We start from the raw sequence: 27350 nt of genomic DNA on the forward strand, positions 1-27350 counted from the left end.
GACAGTATGTGCAAGGCATTGTCCCTGGTGCTTAGAATACGTTAGTGAATGAAACAAAGCTCTCTGCCCTGTGGATGTTATGTTCTGTCCTGTACCACTTCTATATCTGTGCCTCTAATTTACACTAAATTTTATGTGTCTTTGTTTCGTCTCTAATTGTATTGGATATATTATTTTTGTTCTCTAAATAGACAAGCACCTTTAGGACCAGTGACCCCACTTTTCAATTTACCATAACATCTAGCTCAGTGATGGTAGAAGCAAAAGTAACAGTTTAAATATGTTCTTTTCATCCCCACAAATAGCTTGTTTATAGGTTTGCCTGCTGTTTTAAATAAGTAAACTCGTGAAAATCCAGAATTGCAATTCAGATGATTAGAAGGGCCATGATTTTTTATTAAAAAAGATTATGGGTTGGGTTCAGTGGCTTATGCCTGTAGTCCCAGCACTTTGGGAGGCCAATGCAGGTGGATCACTCGAGGTCAGGAGTTTGAGACCAGCCTGGCCAACATGGTGTAAGTCCTTCTCTACTAAAAATACAAAATTAGCCTGATATGGTGGTGGGCACCTATAATCCCAGCTACTCAGGAGGCTGAGGCAGGAGAATCGCTTGAACCCAGGAGGTTGAGGTTGCAGTGGGCCGGAGAACGTGCCACTGCACTCCAGCCTGGGTGACAGAGCAAGCCGACGTCTCAAAAAAAAAAAAAAATGTACTCACTCAAGAGTGAGCACATAACAGCTGCCCTCCCCCAATGAATGTAATTAAAAATTTGTAAACAAGTCATTATGCGTTTGTCAGGGAGATTTGGATGAAGGAACTGAAGCTGAGGAATCAGAGGCGATAGTCCATTTTAAATTAATCCAAAATGAAGACATGGAAACTATAATTTAGAATTGTAAAAAGAAAATAATTTCTGATTTCTAAAAATTCGAATATGTGCACTTTATACAGGACTTCCATTTTCTACATTTACAATTTATAATCGACAGTTATAAATCCTTTAACCAGGTCACGTTCATCCTGGCAATGAAAAATAACGATTCAAATACACAACTAAGTTGGCTTCAGGTTATGACTTTCTGAGTATGTCTTAAAATACTAACAGAAAACAAAAGTCATGGTTTTATGTTTTGCACGGAAGACAGTATCTTCACAAACACTCATAGGCTATTGACTCCTTTTCAAGACCCCTTATAGTAGGATTGGCGTTGAGGTGCCACTGCTAATGCAATGCTATGTCTTACACAGCTGCCCTGCAGGTTAATTAAGCTTTTGAGGACTATCCCTGGAATTATTATTTCCATGAAAAATGCTTCTGGATTCTAGAATACTGACTTTAAACCAAAATTAGGAACATACTTCATTTATAAGAGGTCTTCTTCAACTTATTTCTGTAATTTTCATAATCCATGTACTCTTTGAAGATGATCATACTTACCATGAACAATAAAACCTTTAATCAGGTAGTATGCAGCAGCACAGTTCTTATGTTAAAAACACAGATGCTGTCCCCTTACCTCTTTCATTCACTCAATACATTCATTAAGTGCCTTCTCTGGGCAGGGCCCTAGACAAACAGCAGTAAATCAAGTCTGGTGTCTAAGCCGGAAGAGCTTAGAGCTCTTTGGGGAAGAAGACATATGCACAAGTAATACACAGTGAACAATCTTAAGTACTGTAGTGGAGATGAAAATAAAATGCATTCAGGTTCAGAGGAAAGCAAAATGCTTTCTTCTGAAAAAAGATGGAAGGCTTCCTGGAAGAGATGGCATTTAAAGTGCCACTTAAAAGTGAAGAGAATTTTAAAGGAGACAAGAGAAAAGCATCCTGGAAGGCATGACAGCATGAAAAAAGTGATAGAACTCAGAAAGTGTGTCTGTACAAGAACTAGCTAGTGCTTCATGCAGGCAACATTTCTGAAGCAACTACCAAGTGTAAGGCACTGCCTATGAGGCCAGAGAAGAAAAGAAAAATAAGATGTGGGCCCTGCCCTGAGGGAGAATTTGGTTTAATAAATCTTATAAAGTATGAGAAAACAGTTTCCACGTAAGCTTGAGGATGGTGGTGGATGCTGAACTGCAGCATTGGAATTGGATTCTGTGGGGATGTTGACAATAATGCTCATCATTCACTAACTCCTTCAGTGTTCTAGGCACCATGGTAAGGATTTACGTGCATTATTTCCTTCAGAGCTCCTCATGAGATATGATTGCTGTTTTATTCCTACTTGTCAGCTGAGAAGATTGGGGTTAAGTCAAGTAATTTATGTAGTGTTTCCCAGCTGGTAAGTAGCAGAGTAGAGATTTAAACTCGTGTATAGTATTACCGAGCCTGTAACTCACTGAGGGGAGTCATAGGAGATGTTTGAGTAGGGTAGTGACTGATTTGAGCTGTTCTTAAGAATTCATTTGACTACAAGGGGAATGCAATGATTAAGGAATTATGTTGTGAGCGGCTAATGAGGACCTAAATGGAGGTAATGATAATGGGTATGAAAAAGGAAAGGAGGTGACAGATGTCATAAAGATTACTAACTGGGTTCAGGGACAAGGAAGAGGGAGAAATCAAATACAATTTTAGAGTGTGCATGTGAGAAAGTAAAGACCAGCAGAGAAGAAATGTCCTTTAGGGAGTGAGGTGAGGGGATGAGGGCATGGAGGCTGGGATAAGTAGTTTAATTTTGTGCAAGTTGAACTTGAGGTGCCAGTGGGATATACATGGGAGGGAAAATGCAAAAGTTGAGGTTAGAAATACAAAAGTTGATCTTGGATAAGAGGTGATTTAGAAAGATTGTATTCTACCAATGGTAGAGAGGTTGAGGAGGACCAATACAGGCCTTCAGAACCCTAGTTTTATTTTGCTAGAGAAATCATAAGCTAGATTACAATGTTTATGAAATGAGGAGATAGTAAAAAATAAAACAAAGGAAATATAGGCTACTCTAAATGAAGTTAAATGGTAAGAGCAAGTAGTTGGTAGACTAAGAGGCTAACAAGAATGAAGCAAATTTTGTTTCCTTAAGAATGGGCTGACTAAAGAAAGATGGTGTTTGATAGGGTAAGGTCTTATAGAGAGGGTGGGGCTGCATTAACAAACTCAAGGTGATGGCTTAGCTGGGTGATGCCTGGTGCCTCCTTTGGATCCATCCAAACTCTTCTCATCTTTTGGATAATCACTTAAATGTTGCCTCTCTGCAGAGCCTTTGTCTCTCCTGTAGTTTTCCCCATAGAGGCTTAAGTGTTTCTTATCCAATCCTCCCACAGCTCTTAGTACATACCTGCACTATGGACCAGTGGTTCTCAAACATCAGCATGTTTCAGGTCATTTGGGGGCTGGCTAAAACACAGATTACTGGGCCCCATCCTCAGCATTTAGGATTCTGCAGATCTGGTGTGAGGCCTCAGAATTTGCTTTTCTAACAAGTTCTCAGGTGATGCTGATGCTGCTGGCCTGAGGACCACACTTTGTGTACTGCTGAACTAAACTAAAAATATGTGAGAGGTATAAATAAAGAGCTTGGGAGTTCAAGGATGTACTAGTAGTCCAGACTTAGAAATGTTCTAGAAAAATACTCCAAGAAATCAGTCAAGATTTAACAGTAGGCAAGAAAGAATAAAATACTTCGCTTAGCTTCATGAAATAAAAATACTTTGAAGAGGTCATCAGCATAATCTCTACAAAGCAGAGGTTTCTTAGGGGAGAGCTATCATAGATGAAGCTTTTTTTTTTAAATGAAAACCACAGCCATGACTGTAATTTTACTGTAATCGTGAGGAATGCCCAATTGTTATTTGAGGGGAAATAAGTATGTAGCCAGCATATTATTTTTTATTTAGAATAGTATTTTGTTATTATTCACAACTGAGTTCATTAAGACTGGAAAAATGTACCATTTCTAAGAGCTGGTTTTATAATTACCATTTTGTGGGCTGCATCTAATTATTCATATAGGTTTACCTGTCCCTGATAGTTACTGTGCAGATCTGACATAAGTAGATATACTAAATCTCAGAATTTGGGTAAGTATAATTTTTTCTGTGCATCACTAAAGTGTTGGCTGTGGTTAGCAAATTTGCTAAGTTCCACGACCAAAGGTCCAAAATCCTTCCTGACATTTGCAAGTATCAGTCATTTCAAGTTTCTTTTATTCATTCAAATGCCAACTAAGCTAACTCATCAGTGTCAATAACAATCAGCTTAGCATAAGCAAAATAACCATTCAGCCATAGCCATACTGTGTAACATGGATATATCAGATGCTTTATTCTGATAATACAGCCAGATGCCACTAGATGCAAAGTTAAATTAATTAGATATGAGAGTAAATAATAAATCATTTTTGTTCCAAGCCTGTATAACTTTAATTTTACCATGATAATACCCCATATAACTGAAATTAGGTTTTTGAGTTGAGATGCATAAACTTCTCTATTAATTTTATCAATATCAAATTGACATCTACTTTAGTCTTTTTGAATATATGAATCTTTATTTAAAACCTAAAAATCCATGGGAAAGGAAACAGATTCTTCAGGCCTAATAGTATGCAAATAAATTATTCTTGTCTAACAGAATATAAATAAAGTTTGTCATGAGAACATATTCCTTTTTGAAATAAAAAGCAATTTTAAAAGATTTAGTTGCCCACCTAAGGGGGAATAACCCCTTGACATACAAGTGATACTGAAAATTCCAAATTGTTATGATAAGTAGATATTTTGAGAGAATTGAATTGCTTTGTTAGAAGGGAAATGTGGTGTCAGTTTTCTTCATTTTTATTTTACCATGATAGAGTGGTAGTTTTTGAGTAGCTGGGAGATACTTAGAAAAATTACGTGAAAGAAAGCCACTTGTCAATCTTTTAGGATATATTTGGTTCTCTGTCATCAGAAGGTAGTCTGCCCTCTCCCTGGAATCAAGTTGCAAACACTATCCTCAATAGTAATTAGAGCTAAGCGGCAATTACAGGACATATGATTTGTTCAGAGGCACTGCCTGCCAGCGGTTTCCTAGCACCACATTTCACAGGAACACCAGGTTGAAATGATGGAATTATTTACCTTTAAATAAAATACCTCATACAATGCTCAAATGCAGAAGTGAACGTGGACTTTAACCTTAAAAACAAAGGTAAGCACTGCTAATTAACCCACATTTACACCTTAAGAAACTTTCTTATGAAGTATGTGACAAAAATATAAAACAGTTCAAATGAACTCAGAAAAAGAGAACAGTATCAGAATTAAGACAAATAGAATTTGCTAGTTGTGCAACTCCTTTGTCTAATACTATCTTGATTTTCCTAGCCTGTTTGTATTTCAGTTGCACTTTTGAGCCACTGTGCTAACTATAAGGACGAGGTGACTGATTTCCCACATTTCTTTAATCTTTATGAGCTACTGTTCCCTTTTCTTTCAAAGGTTGTGTCAGAATAACTACTAGGTAAAAATGAGATTCATGTCAATCCAAGTATGTTAGAACACTCTCTCCTTTTTATCTTCTCTTCAGAAAGTATGTTTAAGCTGATGACTATACATGTCCAAGAATCCACATTCAGATTGACAGAATAGTGGCTGGTAGCCTGTAATCAAATTGAGTGATGTGGGTGATTTGCGCTCTTGTCACATGACTTTTATGATAGGCACCATTTCAAGTGTTAATGTTCCATCTAGTTCACGTCAAAGCTCAATGGTTTCATGTTTGTTTAGACCCTTGGGCATAGAAATCTCTCTGGAAACCAGGTAAGTTTAGCTCCTCAACAGGGAGTATTGTCTAAGAGTAGGTATAATTTGTATGTATACAATAGGTATTTGTGAAATTCTTATTTCTATTTTAATCTTATCACTTTATTTCCCCATTTTTATTTCCCCCACCTTACTCCCCACCTAAGAAATCCTTTTTTTTTTTTTTTTCAATTTTTCCATTTGTAAATCATGAATAAATACATTATTAAGGAAGTGTTAGGAAAGGACCTAGGAAGTCTTGGCACCAGGAAGGTGTTTTTATCTCATAGTCTCCAGTGGGATTTCAGGTGGTTTGGAAAATATTGAAAGAGCATTGACTTCTTTTATTCTGTCTTATTCATCGGTTAGAGGTGTAAACACTGAGAGTTCAAGGGACTTGCAAAAAATGAATAGGTTAAGCCAAAGTGCATTAATTTTTCCAAGGTCCTTGAGACACTGATTTGTGACCTCTTCACAGATAATGTGGCTCATTATAGTTATTACATATCTGATTTAGGGAGAATATTTTTTTTTGTAGTGCTAGATTCATCATTGCCTTCATTTTCTATGTTTGATTTTCATAGAATTATTTATCCCTGAGCATCATTTTCTTCATCAGAAAAACATGGGATAATTATAAGCCATGTAAAGTTTAGACAAGGACTTATTGTGGTGTGTATAAAATACATGTAAAGAGCTACGTAATATATGTAAAAGCACCTTGTGCTCTCCAATAAAATGGTATAGTATTTGTAGAAAGCAGGACACAATGATGAATTTCTGTAAAAATATGCCATAAAATTCTATGGTGCACTTAGGTTTCTAACTTGTCCCACTCCTTCACATGCATGACAGATACCCTCGGGGGAGCACATAATGAAAACAATCCTTGGCTCTTACAACTAGCATGATTACTGGAGACACAGCTAGAGATATGGCCTAATTTAATTGTTAAATCTTGTCACAGAGACAAACCTGTCCTGATCCTAGAATAATCTTGCTATTAATCTTTTGATTTATAGAAGCAAATATTCAAAACAAGACTAATACAGTATAGTTGCAACATAAGGCAAATGACAGATTTTCTGAATGCTTTGTAGTTCCCTAGAAGTATTACAGTGGGAGCCAGAGACAAAGGAGACACACAGACAGGCACACACATGTACAGAAACAGAGACAGAGACAGAGCTGTCAATACATGAGACACCGGAGATGAGGGAGGCAGAAAAGACAGGTGAGAAAGTAGGAGACTACAGAAACAGTTATTGGGAGAGGTAGAGAAAGAGGGTGTTAGAGAAAAAGAGACAGATACAAGTCAAAGTTTGGAAAGTTGTAGAGATTGTGCAATTTTGGAACTTTGGGTTTTGCATTTCTATTAGCAGGAATCATACTTTCTCAAGTTAAATGCATTGAATATCAGGCCCATTTTTGAGAATTGTTTACTTTCCTTGGTGTCTTTTAAAGCAAAAGGAGCTTAACAGTGTTTGAAGTTCAGAAGAGATCAAGAGTTAAAACAAATGTTTTTGAAGAAAATTTTCCATTCCTTTGTTGCCTCATAAAGCAAATCATTGAAAAGGAAAATAATGAGTGCTGTGATGAAATGCTCTACTTTCAATGGTACTCCTTATGAAAAAGTTATTATGGCTTTGACTTTTGGTGTTCATTGCTAGGATAGGAGGGAATCATTTAGGAAGCCAAAACGAAATTCCATATAAAGAATATTATTCAGGTTTAAAAAGAAGATCCTACCATTTGCAACAACATGATTGAGACTGGAAGACTTCATGTTAAATGAAATAAGCCAGAAAAAAATCACTGCATGATCTCTCTTATATATAGAAATTTTTAAATGTCAGATATATAGAAACAGAGAATAGAATAGTGGCTATCAGACTGTGGAGGAGAGGGGAACATGGGGAGATGTAGGCCAATACAGGCAAAGAGTAGAAAATTATAATTATACAGAATGACTATATCTAGAGATCTAAGGTACAGCATGAGGACTGTGGTTAATATTGTTTTGTATGTTAGAAAATTCCTAAGAGTGGGTTTTAGGTACTCTTATCACACATACAAGTAACCATGTGACATAATGGATGTATGTCAAATTGCTCTACCATAGTAATCATTTCACTATATATATGTGCATCAAAATATCACATTGTATACAGTAAATTTTATATGATATTAAAAAAAGAACCTGACAGTCAAATCATAAAGTAAAAATTTTGATGACTATGTTAAAAAAGAAGAAAAAGAAATTTCACGTAAGAAAGTCTGGTACGAAGTCAGTATGATAGCACGAGTAGCATGATGCACAGGGACAGGGCAGTCATTTATGATGAATTCCTTCATGTGCAGAAAATGCTTGGGTGTTCACTGGAGATATTCTGCACGTGGCTAGTGCCCCAGACGCTGCCTACCTGACCGAAACAAGTAGCATCAGTTTCTAGTATGTCAGGATAATGGCAGAGTTTCAAGAAGCCAGGCCAACTATTTGCCCAATCTGTTAAATACCCACTGGAGACCCTGTAGAGTACAAGCATTCCCTGGGTCACAGGACATGTCATGTGAGCTCACAATGTCTTCCGGTCACCCACAGGAGTGTTTGAAGGATTTAGATGTCCTGCTTAACTAGATTGTTCCTGCTCATGCAGTTTTGCTCTACTCTACTTCATTTTATACAGATTTTTGTCATACAATGAGGAGGAGAAAGGGAATAACAGCATTTTAGGAGTAAGATATTAAGAAATTTCAAATAAGGAATTGGTACTAATTCTAGTCCACTTTGCAAAACTAAGCAAAACTCACTGTTCTTTCTTCCCTCTCCAGATCATTCTTCACCGTCTTTTCCCATTGTGGCTCCAATTTTACCCTATGCTCACAATCTCTGCTCACTGTGTCCCGGCATGGCCAGATCAGGCACCCCATACCAGGTTTCCAAAGGGATGGAACAGGGGCTTTCATGCTGCTTGCACAGCCAACCCTGGCTGCCAGATGGAAGCCATCTCTGCCGCTCCTGGGTGAGAATAGCTTATTTGCCGGTGGAGGACCAAGAGTGGCCTTTTCTATGATGGCCACCATGATTATCATAGCTTACTAGAATTATTTATGAACACTCTATAGTGCGTTATAATTCTGGTGGCCTTGTGATACATGTGCAAAAACGGTTTAGAGCAGTTTTTACTGTTTCTATTTATTTCCAAGTTGGGCCTTCTGGGATTTTATTACCTTTTGTTGTTATTGTTATATGGGCAACTGGTTTTGAATAGCTATGAAGTGTTTGGTTAATATTTAAGCTAAAGAGACCATTTTTCTCTGCCAAGGTGCGAGTGGAGAGCACAAGCAGAGCAAATATTAACTCTATTTTCTCAAACTGAACAAGCTTGGGGTGGGGGAAATATCCTTTCAAAAAGGATGATTTATATAAACCATTCTTTCCTTTTCCCTACTTTTGGTTCTTAAATGTCACAGCCTAGACTTTGAAAGCAGAAACTGAAATTCTCTGAAACTAGGGGAAAAAACATTTTGTGCCCTCGAGCTAGAATTTATAGCAGCAGCTGGGTGTGCTGACCTCCAGAGTTGCTGTATCCAGATGCCTTTAGCCTGGCTCTTAGTGTGAACTGCAGAGGAGAGGCCCAAAGACAGAGCCAGAGGCCTGAATAGCCCTGCTGCGTTGATCTCAAATGGAAGGTCAGTTACCATTGCTTGAAAAAAAGTGTCTTTTCAGACAGCATTTTTGTTGTGATTCTGATAGTACTTCAGTATAAAAACCACCAATACAAGTGAGTGTGCCTCCTACCATGAGGCTAAGTTAGTTATATGGATCCAAACAGTATGGTTAAAGCGTAGTTGTGATGAGCTTTGTTGTTCTCTTTTCTTTACCATTGGGAATATTAAAAGAAGTATTTAAAATGAGGTGTTATACTGGGGATTCCAAAGGCAGGGAGGAAGTAAGGGAGACAAGGGTTGAAAGCCTACCTATGAAGTACTATGTTCATTACCTGGGCAGGCCAAACCTCAGCATCATACAGTATACCCATTAAATAAATCTGCGCATGTACCCTATGAATCTGAAACATATATATAATACATGTTTTATATATATAATAAAATAAAATGAGTTCTTATAATCAATCTTGTGCTGTTTTTCAAACTGGAAAGAAATGTTGGCTTTTGGCCACACTGGCTTTTCTTGCACTGGATTTCTCTCATTAATCATGTGGATAAAACAATAAAATTTAAAATCTCATTTAATAAATGAATACTCTCTTTAAAATTTCAGTCAAAGTTAAAAAAGAAAACAGACTAAATACTACCCTTAAATTTTTAAAGAAGGTAATGATGACAATATGTGATTCTTATACATCTTTTGTTGTATAGACTTAAATATTCAAAACAGTGTTCAAGGGCACTGAGCTTTAGGTTTGGTTCTATCATCAGGCAGGTACCATGTTAGATTCAACTCTCCAAATCCCATTTTTGTTATACAACACGAAGAGTAGATTCCTAAATTATGCTTACCTCTAAAATTTTATTGAATATGAATTTTCTAGAACTATTCGGTGACTTGAGAAACACAGTTGTGCTTTTTCTGGGAAAGTTGTATTTTTAGGGAGGTTTCCAAAATAAATGATCATTCTGCACTGCTATTAGGTCTCTAGCATGCTGTAAAGGGATAGCAAATAGTTCCTCTGTTTGTAATAGAAAGAGGCTTCAGACTTCAAGAAAAGGTCTTAATGCCATTGAGGACAGTCACCGGGCAAATGTAGCTCAGGACCATCTCCCTCGGTCTTTTTGCCAGAAAATTTCATCAGGCGCTGTGACCTCCCAATCCATTCTCGACCTCAGACAATTTTAGTAAAGCCCTGTCTGGAGATAATTTTGGCTTCTCCAAAGACTTAGTAATTTAGACACAGCACATGACATTCCCTTTTGATAAGTCAGGTGTTTAAAAACTATTGCAAAAAACTTGAGAACGCATTTGTTAGAATACTGTTTTTTCTTTTTCAAATTTCCTTTTTTGCATGATCATGCTTAATACTATTGAGTTATAAGTTGAGAAACTATGATAAAGTGAAACATTTTAAATTCAGTCATAACCCTCTAAATTTATTTAAGCTCTTAAATTCTTATACTTTTCAATGCTGCTTGAAAAAGGATTACAGCCAATGAAGTATGTCACATGTTTGATCAAACTATATAGTTTGTACTATATAGCAAATAGGTCTTACCCACTTTTTAACAGCACTTCAATATAAGAAATTTAGTCTGTGGGCAAGATATTCAGGTATAAATGAATCACCACTTGGCTGTACATGTTCTATTGCCACAGTATCTGAAAAGCCATCTGTTGCATGTTGGTGAAAGATTCATCGTTTTGTGTAAAAGCTGGCATAAACCCAAAGGACGTTGTGGCTTTAAATCCCTCATGATGTGGCTTCTCTGATGTTTTTTGATGCAGCACTTCATTATTGCTTATCAACTTTCGTGCAGTGCTCAAAAAGATTTATTTTTAAATGTAACGTTCTGCCAGTCTACTGCCGTGGTGGCTGCTGTCGGAGCTCTTTAAGGGGGAACCCTGAGCTTCCCCAAGGGAAATTCAGGCACGTAACTGCCAATTGTTAGATTTTATAGGCTCAGAGTTCTAGATATACATTTTTCTCTTTGGCATCAGTAGAGTCTGTGTTATTCTCCTCTGTTCACTTCCTAAATTCAGCAAGGAAGCATCAACATTAAAGAGAAATTTTATTTGCTCACAAATCGTTTTGAGCAAAATCAAGCTGGCAGTGGAAAAAAAGAACTCAGAAAGCATCATTGTCATACCAAAAGTATACCAACTTGATAGTATTTGAAGATATTCTTCTTATTGGGAAATTTTGCCTGTATTTGTCAAAACATTTTATTAAAAGTAACATTGAGTACATTTTTAAAAATTTCTTTTAATTTATAACACACAGAAAAGTGCACATAAGTATGTAGTTGAATGAATGTACACAAATACAGCGTACATGTGTTGATGGCCCCCAGATCAAGGAAAGAACATTCCTGGTACCCTGGAAGACACTCTAATGCTCTGTTCTAGTCATCTCACCCCCCACCTCAGCCCACCCTTTCTACAAGGAGAGCCACTATCCTAACAATGTTACTTTGCCTGGTTTTGTACTTTATGTAAATGGTGTCATACAGCATGTACTCCTTTATTTTAGTTCTTTTTTGCAATGTTATGCTTGCAAGGTCTATTTGTTGTTGCATGTAAGTATATGTCATTTGTTCTCATTGCTATATTTCATTGCATGAATGTTTCATTGTGTGAAGATACAAAAATTATTCTTTCTATTGTTGATGGATTAACTGACTTCCAGTTTGGGGCTATTATGAAGAATATTGCTATGAGCATTCTAGTACATACTATTTCTGTTAGGTATATACCTAGACGTGAAATTTCTGGGTCATAGAATATGTATATATTCATCTTAAATAGATATTGCCAAGTAGTTTTCAAAGTAGCTGTGACAATTTACGCTTTAATACAGAGTTCTAGTTGCTCTGTATTCTTGTCGACACATAATCATCTTTATATTTCTTCATCAAATTGAACCTTTCTTGTGGATATGTAGTGGTATTTCATTGTGGTTGTAATTCACATATTCCTAACCACTAATGAGGTTAAGCACCTTTTTTGTAAGTTTATTGGCCATTTTAACATATGCTTTTATGAAGTGTCCAAGTCTTTTGCCCATTTATCTAGTGTTGTAGTTTTCTTATTGATCTGCAGGAGTTCTATATTTAGATTCAGGTCCTTTGTCAAAACAGATTTATTGTGAATATCATCACCCACCCTGTGGATTATCTTTTCACTTTCTTGATGATGTCTTATTCCTACATTCTTACTAATAGAATATATTCATCAATATTTTTTTCTTTTATGATTAGCATCTTCTTTTTTTCCTGCTTAAGAGATCTTTGTTTACACCAAGGTCACAAAGATATTCTGTTTTTCTGTTTTTGATTTTACCATTAAATCCAAAAGCCCTAAGAATACCTTGAGAGCCTGAAAAAAAATTTTTTAACTTCAATATATTCTGTTTTCTCTATGCTTTCTGTTTATGTAGTTCCCTCCACCATTCTTTCATATATACCTTTCAAAACAAAAGCCATTCCTCAAAGTTAATCTTAAGAGATATCTCATCTGTGGAAACATTTATGAACTAGGTGCAACTTCTTTCTCTCTTGAACCTACTTAACATTATTTTTATATAATATATTACCCCTGTCATTTATGGTAAGTATTAATAGATTTAATTATTTATGCTGTCCTGGGATATGGCATAGCACCAAGGATTAGTAACCATAGTAACTGAAGCTTATACAGGTTATATATCAGGCACAGGCTTAGGCACTTTGCATAGAAAAAAATCTCAGTTTTCCCACCTGTCCTATGATATAGCTACTCTTATTTTTCTCAGCTACAGAAAAGAAAATAGAGGTATAAATAAGTAAAACTACTTGTCCAAGGTTGCACAAGAAAGTAGTGGACCTAGGAATCTTGAGCTTCTAACATATCTGCCTCCTGAGTTGGTGCTTTTAACAGGATAGAACAGTGTTGCCTGTATCATTTAAATTAAAAAAAAAATTAAGTTTTGATTCCATGCTCAAAAAATTAAATGAAGAAATTTTTTCTGCCTAGATGTTCACAGTGCCTGTTAGTGTGTTAAAAACTCTGAGATGTGTTGCAAAAAATAACCACTTTAAGCTTTGTTGAAGCAACGTGTTCTAAATGTATTTGATGACAGAATCTGTTTCATATAACAACTTTACATATAATCTACTTTAGGGAATGATGACAGGGCTTTAAAGTCAGATGAACAGGAGTTTGGACCCAGGCTTTACCACATAATACTGAGTGATCTTAGTCACTCTAAACCTCGCCTTTCTCGTCTCTAAAATGGGAATAATAATATAAATATCATAGAGTTGCATTATAATTTAATAAGAGTAAGGGACACAAATCACGTAGCATGTTATCTGGCATGCAGTAATATCTCATTAAATGGTAGCAGTTGGTATTTTGTTCTTACCTTAAAACGTAGAATAAGTTCTGACTCAGTTCATAGTCCCTGTAGTTGTTAGCACTGTGCCTTGTTAGCCCCTCATAAGTATTTATTGAATCAAATAATATTATTTGGGGAAGAGTCTTTTTAGATAAATATATTCATTATATATCTTAGTTATTTCAGTATCAGATACTACACTAAGGTCAAATAAGTTTCAACTAATTCCCAATTGAATACTATACCTATTTGGAGATCCAGTATTTTAAATATCTTAGGTTTATGGTAAAATGCTTCTCCCTCAGTATCTATATGACTGGAGTGTTTTCACCTGCACGATTTGGTGACCATAGCATGGTAGTGAAAAGCAAAATTCAGAAGTCAAATAGCCTGGATTCCAATTCTGTCTCCTCTACATACAAACTATACGAAGTTGGGCTTAATCTCTCTGTGCCTCAGTTTCTCATCTGTAAAATGGGGCTAATACCTTGTTTATCAGATTGCGAAGATTAAATAAATCTAAGTATATATATGAGTATATATAAATGAGTATGTATACCTACATATGTAATGAGCTGAGAAGAGTGTGTGCTGCATAGTATGTGCTATAAAAACGTTATCACTCTTACTGCTATTATGAGACCATTTCAAAAGCAAAATCCTTTATCAGTCACCTCCCTATTCATATAGTCACCTCTTAATGGCCATGGTTTTGATAGTCTCTTGGTAAATTATTTTCTTCACCTAGCAGATTAATGAAAGAATGGAAATGCTGAGAGAAGTATAGATGCTTGTTGGTAATTATCCTGGTGAGAGAAAAAATATCCAGTATTAGGTGCAACAAAGCTGGGAAAGCCATTAAAAAAAAAAGAAAGAGAAAACAGTTTGGCAGAACATCTGAAATGCCACTCATTTAAATTTCTTTAAAGAAATCTTCTGGAGTTCTACAATTGGCATTGCCTACCCTAATAGGTTTTTGTAATATGTTAAGATTTTAATTTCAGTACTCCCTGAAGGGAGCATAGGTAATAATGGCATATGAAGAAACTACTCCTGCAGGATATCAAATAAATACAGATTTGATCTCATTCTGTAAATGCTTCTTTATGCATATTTTTTGACTCTGGCATACTCTTTCAAAGAATGAGGTGTTTTGTTTGCTTCTGTTTTGGTATATAAAGAGCCACTGGGAAGTCTCAAAGTTATAATCTAAATTGGCTTTTAAGATTATATATCTAAAGGTCAAAGACTAAGGCAATAATTTCAGGTGTCATCTGTCCTCAAGTTAGGTTGTATTGTGATGCATTATGACATAATCCATTAACATAATAAGGTACCTATTATGTTACAGAGGCAGTTGGCTGAAATAGTTTTCTTATGATCATATTAGGAAATTGTCTTTTACCTATTATTGGTTTCATGGCTATAGATGAATACAACTTGTATTTTACCATCAAAATGAAATGTATGGAAGAAAGTAAATTGCAATCTAATGGGAATGTATATGAATACATGGAATTTCCATGATAAGAGTGAAACTGGTGGGCTAGAGGAGATCCCCAAACGCCAGTGAGACCCCGACTCTTATCTGGTGTCCAGGCTTTTGATGCTGTTGTGAGAAGGAATTCAAGGACAAATTGGAATATAGTAAAAGTACAGATTTATTGCAAAGTAAAAAGTATACACTGAAGAAAGGGGATTGTGGGCTACTCAAGAGAAACAAGTCATACCACAGGGTTTGGAGTTTCTATCTTTATGGGTTTCTTTAATCAAGTTGTGGGATATTCATGAAGATTCCTGGAAAGATGTGAAGATTTCTTGGAACTGTGTGCTACTCATTTCACACCCAATATGGGTGGCCTCAGAACTGTCATTGCACTGGTGGGTGTGTGATTTACTATGTAAATGAGAGTATAATGAGGTCCTAGGTAAAACCTAGGTCAAATCCAGCTCCATGTTGGGTCCGGTTAGTCTCAGTCAGCTTGGCCCACACCTTGGTTTTTCAGGGTCTTATCAGCCCCTACCTTATGCAGCTATTTCAACAGTTTGCTGCTGCTAAACATGTGAAACTGCTGCCTAGAATTTTCTATTCTCCTGTGATCACCTTGTATTATTCCTGTCTCAAGAGTGTTAAATTATTCCTGTTAAACCTTTGGAGTATGCATGCCTATATGCGTTAGTACAGGAAGTTTGATAAATATATGCATTCACTGATATAAAAAGTTTTATTATCAAATAGGGTGGCACCCTTATGATATATACCAGATTATATACTATGCTCTGAAACAGAACTACAAATAGGAGATATCTTATGTAATATTGCCGGATAGTTTATACAGAAGTCAAAGGTTGGTTTTGTCCCATGAAAATGGCAACGTAATGGGTATATTATGCCACCTTTTGCATTGAAATGCCTGCTTATTATATTTTCAAACTTTTTTCTCAGCAAGTCCTTGACTTTTGGAGAAATTAAGCATTTTCTTTCAGAGTGCAAAGCATTTTGGCCAAATTTCTGCTTGTAACTCCTGCTGACTTTCAGGCACCCAGAGGTGAGGAGAAAGGGTTCTTAGCAGCAGCAGCAGCAAAATCTGAGATAAGAAGACAGAGAGATTAAAGCATGAAATACATTGCGCAAAACAATGCACTTTGTCCCTATTTGTTTACCATTTGCAAAAACAGGCAATAAGTCCTGGTGAAGCAGTATTAAAAAGTAGGTTTAAAAGTGAAAACAGCAAGGTTGAGGTGAAGGATTGATCAAAGTATAGTTTATATTTATTCAGAAGATCTACCAGTACTTTAAAACAATCTATGTTTAACATGGCAAATTGTCTGTCATTAAAATGCTAATGAAATGGTAAATAGCTGCTGAGTTTTTATGCTAATGAGTAGTGTCACCTAAGTAGTTCTCAAGCCTTGTCTTTATTAGCATAGAGATTTGATTGGGTAAGAGGGATCATTGTGCATGCCAGCCTTTGTTGATGGAGTAATCTGTTTGTGAAGTTCCCTGTTGCATTCAATTTGATTTGGATTTTTTAGTATAAAGTGACTCTCACCAGGCCCTCAGGTACCAGGTACACAGTATTATCAGAGCCACCACTGTGGGCTTAGAGAAAGATCTTTGCCTCCCTTCAGGACACCCACAATGGCAAAATAATTACACATTTGTTTATTGTTCAGCTTTAAATAGAACGAGTCTATGCACTTACTTTAGACATTTAATGACGATAGTATTAACAAATTAAGATAGGCCACTGGTATGAGAAATATTTCTGTTTTTTTAATTTAGCTAAGAGTTTAAAGCAAAGCTTTTAAGATAAATATTTTAATAAGGGCTTCTGCAACATTTGATATATTTATATAATACACCATTGTAGATCTGTAAGCACTGAAGTTAACATTACCTAATTTGAAGAGTAATGTGTAATTAAATACAGGGTGGTTACGTGAATGACAGGCTGAGATCAGAGTATTTACTTGAGCATCAGAAAAAAAACATTACTCTCAATCTATACTTTTGGCTGGTTCTATTTCTGCTGAGTGCTACTCTGTCTTCCCTAATGGATGGGGCTGACCTCAAGACTTGCCATTACAGATAAATGCTTTAAGCACGCTTCTCTCTTTTTTCTCTTCTGTTTTTTAGGATCAATGTAAATGAAGTATGACAGTCCATTAAACACTATTGCCAATAATGCTCTGGAACAATTTGAAACATGATACAGAGTTTATTAAGAAAATTCATTACCAAAAAAGGATCATTGAAATAGAAATTTTAATGAGTCTGGGACACTGCGTAAAAGATTGGTGGAAATTTTAATAGCTGGAGCATTATCTCATATTGTTCATTTCTCCTTGAAGCCAATAGGAGATGTTAGGCATATAATTATTATGTGGTCCTACATAGGCAGGCCAGGAAAAATTGGAACCCTCATACACTGATAGTAATCATGTAAAATGTTTCGGACCCTTTGGAAAACAGCCTGGCACTTCTTCAAAATACTAAGCCATCTAGTTACCAGATGACCCAACAATTTCCAAAATTTGACTCCCAGGTATATACCTGAGAGAACAGAAAACATATATCCACATAAGAACTTGTATACGAACATTCATAGTAGCATTATTTATAGTAGCAAAAAAGTGGGAGTAATTCAAATGCCCATTAATTGATGAATGGATAAGCAAAATTTGGGACATCCATACATTAGACTATTATTAAGCCTTAAAAATGAAAGAAATTCTGATACGTGCTACAAAATAAACTTCAAAAACATTACGTCAAATGAAAGAAGTGAGTCACAAAAGACTACATGACATATTATATGATTTCATTTAAATGAAATGTCCAGAATAGTGAAATCTAGAGATAAAGAAAATAGACTAGTGGTTGCCAGGAGCTAGGGATATTAGGAGGAAATGGGGAGTGACTGCTAATGGATAAGAGTTTCTTTTAGATGTCATAAAAATGTTCTAAAATTGATTATGATGATGATTGATTTGGAATTCAAAATAGCCCAAATGTTATCTTGAATTATAGCTCCCATAATCCCCACATCGTGGGAGGAACCTGGTGAGAGGTAATTAAATCATATGGGCAAGTTTTTCCCATGCCGTTCTTGTGACAGTGTATAAGTCTCATGAGATCCGATGGTTTCATAAAGGGGAATTCCCCTGCACACTCTCTGTTGCCTGCCACCATGTAAGACATGGTTTTGCCCCTCCTTCACCTTCCATCATGATTGTGAGGTCTCCCCAGCCATGTAGAACTGTGAGTTAATTAAATCTCTTTTTCTTTATAAATTACTCAGTCTTAGGTATTTCTTCATAGTAGTATGAAAATGGAATAATACAACAACTCTGTTAATATGGTAAAAACAATTGAATTCTACAATTCAGAAGAATTGTCTGGTATATGAGTTATATCTCAATAAAGTTGTTATATATATATTAAAAAAAAAAAAAAAAAACCTGACATGCCAGAGCCTGTCTCCCAGAGAGCCATCTGTACCAGCTGTTACTTATCTATACTGCATGAAAGTTATATGCTAAAGAAGAAGAATTATTATTGGAGAAGAGCATTATAAATCTTTTACTCATGCATTAAGCCAAATATCTAAAGAGGTGACAGAAGTTCTAGCTAGAGTGTTTAGACAAGAGAAAGAAATAAAAGGCATCCAAATTGGAAAGGAAAATGTCAAATTATCATTATTTGCAGATGGTATGATCTTATATTTGGAAAAAACTGAAGATTCCACTGAAAAAACTAGTAGAACTGATAAACAAAATTGGTAAATTTGCAGGATATGAAATCAGGATACAAAAATTAGTAGCATTCCTACATACCAAGAGCAAACAATCTGAAAAAGAAATCAAGAAGGTAATCCCATTTACAATAGCTATAACTAAAATTAAATGCCTAGGAATTCATTTAACCAAAGAAGTAAAAAATCTCTACAACAAAAACTATGAAACATTGATGAAAGAAATTGAAGAGGACACACGCACACACAAAAATGGAAGAATATTCCATGTTCATGGATTGGAAGGAACAATACTGTTAAAATGTCCATACTACCCAAAGCAATCTATAGATTCAGTGTAATCCCTATCAAAATACCAATGACAACATTTTTCACAGACATAGAACAGACTACCCTAAAATGTATATGGAAGCACAAAAGATCCAGAATAGCCAAAATTATCCTGAGCAAAAAGAACCAAACTGGAGGAATCACATTACCTGCTTCAAATTATTCTGCAGAGATATAGTAACCAAAACATTGTGGTACTTGCATAAAAACAGACACATAGACCAATGGAACAGAATAGAGAACCCAGAAATAAATCTGTACATCCACAGTGAACTCATTTTTGTCATTTTGACAAAAATATACATAGTGGAAAGGACAGTCTCTTCAATAAATGGTGGTTGAAAGCTGATTGTCTATATTTAGAAGAATGAAACTAGACTCTACAAAAAGATACAAAAATTAGCCAGGTGTGGTGCCATGTACCTGTGCTCCTAGCTACTTGGGAGACTGAAGTTGGTGGATCACCAGTGCCCAGGGAGGTCAGGGCTACAGTGAAAGATGATCACGTCACTGCACTCCAGCCTGGGTGACAGACTGAGAGACCCTGTCTTGAAAAATAGTAATAATAAAATTAAATTTAAATTAAAAAATATGTAGTTAGAATGGATAAGATCTAGTATTTGATAGCACAATAGGCTGACTATAGTCAAAATAACTTATTGTACATTTCAAAATAACTAAAAGAGTTTAACTGGATTGTTTGTAATGCAGAGAAAGGATAAATGCTTGATGGGATGGATACTCCATTTACCCTAATGTGATTATTATGCATTCTGTGCCTGTATCAAAATAGCTTGTGTACTTCATAAATGTATGTACCTATTATGTACCCACAAAAGTTAAACAATTATGTACCCACAAAAGTTAAAAATAGTCAACTAGGAAAAACTAGAGGTGACAGCTAATTTAAATGCTAAAAGGGATGTTTGCTACAATAATACAAAACTCATTAGAAATAAAAGTCGAATATAAATATTCAAATCCCTCTCCTAACTACTACCTGTCCCCGAATACCATCTGCAGCCAAGCCATAATAAACCCTTTTAGTCTTTAACTATCCAATGTCTAGACTACCCATTCACCTCAAAGTAAGAATAACTTTCAGAAATTTTTCTTTTTTAAGAGAACAAGTTGAATCATAACTTCGAGAGCAGACAGTAACTATACAGGTTCAAGTCGTCTTTTTCTTGTAAAAACCCTGTAATTATATTTGATTTGCATAAAACTCGTCTACTAGCCATTCAGTAATTCTGAATAGCAAAGAGTGTCTGGCTTCAAGATGCTCCTCCCCGCTTCTCTCCTGCACTTTTGGCTAGTCAGAAGCAAAGAGTTGGCCAACAGGACATTCTCATTCAGCCTGACCCACCTGCCAGTAGGATCTGTCAACTAGGTGTCCTGGCTGAGTCTGAGCATTTCTCAGCCCTTGCCCATAGGGAAGCATTGTGCATCACTGTCTTGGATAATGAGGAGGAAGATCATTTTTATTGTGTTTACTACTCCTGTGCCATTTGCTTACTTCCAGCATAACTCTCTTGCTTGCAGGTTGCAGCTCAACAGATTTGTTCTTGCACTGCAGGTTTGGGAGGGAGATGGATGTAAGCCAGAAACTGAATTCATTTTTGTTTTGTTCTTGGCAGGTAGTACATGCCACACTACTACCCTTCCTGCTCTTGTGCGCACACCTACCCTGATGATGCAGCCTTCACTGGATATCAAACCATTTATGTCTTTTCCAGTGGACAGTAGTTCTGCTGTTGGGCTCTTTCCAAATTTTAACACAGTGAGTAAATTCATTTCTATTTTATTTCTGTCCTCCTCCATTGCTTTCATTACATTTGTGAATAGTCAGTGGATACAGCCTGTTTCCAAAATATGTAATTTTAGACCATATGTTGGATATGCTGCTCAGTTGTTCTATGAAAGATGATTCTTCACCCATGGGAGTAGCCCAAACAATAGCCAGCATCTTTATTATACAAATATTTCCACAGAAAACTTTTCACCTGTTGTGTTGTACAATTTTGATAAAATTTTCAGTGGCTTTGGAATATATGTCACTTCTGGGATGTTATTCACATGCTCAGGAACACAATTTAAAGATACCAAGACACATTGATTTTTCCCTTCTCTTAGAAAGAAAAAAAAAATGAATGTAGGCCATGTCTCTCTGGCTGCATTTTTATTTGGGAGATATTTTAGATAAAATGTGACTCTTACACAAACAAAAGTTATATTTGGGGGCTGTTGTAGATTATGTGAATTTGACTCTATTAAGAAAAAGAAAAACACTCATTTTAAATCTACATATTAGTTATCTGCAAGATACTTTGACATTTTAAAATCTACGATAAACGTTAGTGAGTTACCTATAATTACTAATGTTCTTCAGGTCTGCTGACTTTCTTGTATTTGAATGGAAAACATTTTGTAGGTATGTCAAGTGGAGCATGAAATATTTCAACAATAGAATTTAGCATAAAATCAATCTGTAGCCAGATTCTAAACCTTATAGTAAAAGAAAAGGTTCAACAGTTCAGGTGAATGCATAAATTGTCAGCTTGGTTGATAAATACAGTCAATTGGGGCATGATGGTCTACATGAATGATACAGCATTCTAAATGCCGCTGTAATAAAATTGCATTATCTACACCATGAGACAGTGAACATCTGAAGTATTGCGAAATGTTTCATTTTGCAAACTTATTTTCTGTTTGAAGTGAAAACAGCAAGAGAATTTTTCCTTAAGGATTTTCAATAAAATCTGCTGACAGGCCCTCTGTCAGGGCTTAGAGTTGTAAGGTAATTAGGGGGTAGGGCATCGGCCAACTTTTTACAGAGCACTGGCCTTGACTTAGTGAGTAAACAGTTGAATGTTTTTGTCTTCTTTGAGGTTTTCAGAGACAAGTCAAATAGTTAATGAAAGAAAAGCTATAAAAGGTGAGCATTGTTCCTTGAGTAGTAGAATGGCTCAGTAGGATAAATCATGCCTGCCTTGGTTCCATCGATCCAACTCCTCCCAGAGCACCACATTACACCATTTCAGAGAACGTGAACTTGATGATGCCAATGGTATCCTCTATTCAAACATTTGTGACATATTCCAAACATAACTGAATTAAGCTATACTTCATAAAACATTTATGAGGTCTTTGGAAGTTAGCATTTATAGCCATTGCAGAAATCTAGCTGCTGTCAGGAAGCAGCATTCATGGTACAAGTAGTCATAAATGGCTTACTGTGGCAGACCTCTCTTTATTTATTTTATTTTACTTTTTACTTTATTTATTTATTTATTTGTTCGAGACAGCTTTGCTCTGTTGCTCAGGCTGGAGTGCAGTGGCATGATCTCAGCTCACTGCAGCCTCCACCTCCCAGGTTCAAGTGATTCTTGTGCCTCAGCCTCCTGGGTAGCTGGGATTACAAGCGCATGCCACCATGCCTGGCAAATTTTTGTATTTTTGATAGAGACAGGGTTTCGCCATGTTGGCCAGGCTGGTCTCAAACTCCTGGCCTCAAGTGATACGCCCGCCTCCACCTCCTAAAGTCCTGGGGTTATATGTGTGAGCCATTGCACCGGCCTCTTTATTTGTTTTTTTAAACATAAATAATATATGAAGACTTATTCCAAAAATTCAAATAAACCAGCATTCAAGGTAAAATTAGAAAGTCACATTCCCTACCCCTGCACACACTTTTACTTCCTTCACTAGAGGAAGGTGGTCAACAGCTGGTATCGATCCTTCCAGTTCCCTTCTGGAAGTAGTTATGCATATACCTAAAGGGTATCTAGTCACAGTTTCATTTTTCACAACTGCAGTCATATAATTAGCACTATCTGTTAGTCACATTTTTGGTTATCGAAATGTCTTACATCTGCCTCTCTGTTTTGAAGAGTTGTAAAACAAAAATTGAGATAATATTGATCATAAAGGATTTTTAAAGATAAAATTACAATTTCATAATAGTTTATGAATGTTGCATAGAAGATATAGATGCACTAATATGTCTTTTTGTTTGATTAATTATACACAGCAGTTAATCTTATTATATATTTGAGAAAACCCAAAGAATAATTATATTAATAGAAGTTCATTTTTTTTTCTTCTTGAAAGAAAATTAACATCATTTTCAAATAAAAATACTGTTTGGTGAAGGTGAAGAATATCACAAAGAATTACATTAAATAATTCTTTTACTCTCCCTATATTATGTGCATGGCATTTATTAAACAGAGAGCTCTTCTAGTAGAGTATTGAATATTAAGTCATTATAAGTGGAACCCCTATCATCTTGTAAGACATGAATTTATGTGATCATTGGGTGACCTATGATTTTTCACTGTGAGTTGCAACTTAAATTACTCTAATCCTTTTCCTATAGACTTTTCCATTCTGTTATCCAACTCACCCAACAGAATACCTAAGGGAATGTCATGAAAGTCATTGTCTACATTTTCCTAGGAAAATGCTATTATATCACCATTTATAACTACACTGGACTATTGTATATTTGTGATTTTTTCATCTCTCAAAGTACTTAGACCTCAAAACGTTTTGGTAGGCCATGATTATTACTCCTATTGTCTAGAGGAAGAAAGAGAATTATTGAAGGAAGAACTGAGACTTGAATTAGAATCTTTTTAACTTCAAAACTCATGTTTGGGCCCTATGTCCTTCAGTCTTTTGGCCCATATCACCTCCCACCTCATTCACTGTGAACAAAGCTCAATCAGAAATCTTTTGTACTCTTTTCTGGAGCTGTGGTAGGCAATTTTCAATAGAATCATTAAATAGAGGAAATGGTTTTTTGAATGTGTATAATAGACCTCTATAAACAATACGAAGCAGAAAATATTTGAAAAACATCTATAATTTCTTGTTGGCAAATTTTTAAAGTATATTGTACTCAATAGTCTACCTGTTCTTTGAAAACAAGGTGAAATTTACCATATCTCTTTATTTTTAACCAAAGTTAATATTAGTAAATATAAGAAATGAGGCCAATTTTCATCTTATAATTATTATCAGAAGAATGAAAACACTATGCTGCGACACCATAGCTGAAAGTTTTGAAGGTTTGATGTTTTGTTATTCTCTTTAAGTAGATTTTTAAAAATATATAATGTTTTCCTCTACTGAGACCAGCTCGGCCATAGAGACCCCCCACCCAGAGGCACTGAAGGCATTAAGAAGCAGACACCCAGACAGAATAGCAAAGTGGGACTGTTTGGGGGCCAACAGTCTTCTGAGCAGAGAGCTTCAGCCGGCTGACAGCATTCTGGGCTGAGGGCCTCGAGCAGACTCTGACCTACGTATTTATTCTCTCTGAACAATGATTATTATTAGCAATCAGGTGTTTTGTTTTCTCATAGAACCAAGACAAACTAGGTAGGCAGCTGGTGCCTACTTACCACTGATCAAGGACAAACTAGAAAGTATTCTCCACGAGGGAGCCACAGGGAGCAGGGTCACATATCCTGTGCTTAAAGAATTGTTTTAACTGGTGTATGATATACATATACTGTTTTGCTACTTTAGAATGCCCTAAGCAGTTTTCCACTTAGCAGGGGGTGGGGGGGTGGCTAGGTTTTTTTTTTGCCATCATTCTTCTTAGCAAATAATATAATTTTATCATGCACTCAGCATTTCCCAGCATTCCTCTTTCTTATAGTGAAGTATAATATCTGATAAACATAGAAAGAATGAAATGAAATTATGTTGTATTCCAATATAGAATAAATGCCCGTTCTATGCTAAGTTGTACCCAATGAAGAAATCTCGGGTTCTTTTAGTGGTTGCCTTGCCTTATCCACCGCAACTGACACAATCTCCCTCAATGCTTATGTATGAAAAAATAAGCAAATAATTTTAGTCTTTGTATAAGCAGAGTTTAAAGAGACATGATAAAGAAGATGGAGTATGGATCATTGATAATTTATGATGGAGTACATGCCAAGGACACATGGCTGCAGGATGATGATGTTAACTCTGTGCTTCAGCAGTGTACTTTACAGAGGGGATGTTCTGAGGCATTTATAGGTAAAAGCCTGTGTGGACCAAAACATAAAGTTTAAAAGATCTTGATCCTAATATTCCAAAGCCTGTGCCTGGCTACCCACTAAAGCTCATTTCCACCACTGCTACCCTACCTTCAACTATGTGTCATTCAAAGTTCAACTTAGATATCACCTCCTTCCCAGAAAGTCTTTTGTGACTCTTCCGGTCTGAATTAAGTCCCATCCTCTGTGTTCCAAAGTAGCCCCAGATTACATCAATTATAGCAGTTATCACACCATAGCCTAATTACCTGCTAATCTTTCTTCTTCACTAGAACATCAGATCCTCGAGGACAGAGGCATCTTATTCATCTTAGTATGTTGGGTGTCTGACACAGGCACTCAACAAAATTTTTTGGAAGAGAGGAAAAGTCAGAAGGAAGTGCCCCAGTTCCTTGGTTTTCAATGTTCATACTCTCCAATCTAGTAAAAGGAATATTAACATTTATGAGTCCCTTCTAAGACCAGGTGATAAGCCCAAGTGCTTAACTTTATTTTTATATTCCTGAGAACTATCATTGTTTTCTAGCCTAAAGGCAGTAGTTACAAACTCTATTCCAGCTATAGTGCCCAGTGCTCTCTGTTTGGCTGGTGTATGAATATTGGGAGTTTACTACATTCCTTGTCCCAGAACCCAGCTTTAAGAGTATTTAAAAGCAAAATTGTTAGTGACTGGATTTTATGGAAAATATATGTAGTAAAGAGTATTAGGTTTGGGAAGAAGATAAGCAAATTAAATAAAACAAAAATACCCTTGTGCCCAATAAACTTATAAGAAAAAAATGGAGTAAACAAACTTGAAAAAGCAAAGGGAAAATAGTTACTGAAGTTTATAGTGTTCAAGAAACAACATAAAAAATATTTTTTTCTTAGTAGAGATGTTTTCATTTTTTATTATTAATTTTTCTTTAGATTTGTCAATTTCTCCACGGTCATTCTTCAGTGGCTGTGTGTAATGTTTTGGGAGCTGCCAAAATACACACAACTGCTTCTTACATTAGAATTAGGATCTCCCATTTTCCTTTACTGTGGATTAAATTTTCATCTTTGTTCACAAACAACTGGAATAATACTTGGTGTTTTCTTGCCCTTAAGAGGAGACTTCTTAATTGAAATAAATTGAATACTTACCAAGATGGATAATATTAACTTAATATGATAAAGTAAGTACATTTATAAGACACATTTCTATACAGAGAGACTGCTATGAACTGAATGTTTGTGTCCCCTCAAAATTCATATGTTCAAGTCATAATCCCCAATTTGAGAGTGATGGTATTTGGAGGTAGAGCCTTTGAAGGTAATTCATGTTAGTTGAGATCACGAGGTGGGCCTTCATGATGGGATTAGTGCTCTATAAGAAGAGACGGAGAGAGCTTTTCCTCCTCTTTGCCATGGGAGGACACAGTAAGACGGCAGCCAGCTGCAAGTCCAGGAAGACAGCTCTCACCCAGAACCCTACCATGCTGGCACCTCAGCCTCCAAAACTATGAGAAAATAAATTACTGTTTTTTCCACGCAGTCTGTGGTATTTGGTTATGGCAGCCTGAGCAGACAGAGACACATACCCAACTTATATGATGTGACAATACATGATGTAAGTAAAGTTTCTTTTTAGCAGCCACACATTGTGTACATGCAGATGTATTTGTGTAACTGTTCAGAGCAATAGCTATAATCAAGAGCTGCCTTGAGACTGCAGTTACTTGTCAATTTCTCTGCCAATTGGCAGGTGTTTTACGTGCCTATTTATTTGAAGTGTTTTTTTGAGTCCTGCCATGTTTTTACAACTGCTCTAGGAAAGTACAAGTACAATGGCAGTCACTGCTACTTTACCAACAATCTTAATTTTGTGAAAAATCTGATTTTTACTGCCTACCTTGAAATTGTTTTTTTCCTGAGACATAAACATATGGAACAGAATAAAG

The 27350-nt window shown here is 36.0% G+C and overlaps 1 protein-coding gene across 11 annotated transcripts in view; it reads left to right on the forward strand.

Moving 5' to 3' along the window:
* Window positions 1-27350, forward strand: part of ZNF385B (zinc finger protein 385B) — a 385918-nt gene that overhangs the window by 264399 nt on the left and 94169 nt on the right. For 6 of the 11 annotated variants that reach the window (XM_032292786.1, XM_032292788.1, XM_032292789.1 and 3 more), the window contains one exon: window positions 21004-21146. In XM_032292786.1, coding sequence (XP_032148677.1) covers window positions 21004-21146 — 143 coding nt within the window. Of the gene's footprint in view, window positions 1-711; window positions 5132-5177; window positions 5743-7931; window positions 9418-21003; window positions 21147-27350 lie in introns of those variants that run through there. The other 5 variants (XM_032292796.1, XM_032292792.1, XM_032292797.1 and 2 more) reach the window with 5 other exon arrangements.

Source organism: Sapajus apella, unplaced genomic scaffold (assembly GCF_009761245.1).
Source record: "Sapajus apella isolate SASKATOON/1434 unplaced genomic scaffold, GSC_monkey_1.0 scaffold28, whole genome shotgun sequence".
NCBI classification, from domain to species: Eukaryota; Metazoa; Chordata; class Mammalia; order Primates; family Cebidae; genus Sapajus; species Sapajus apella.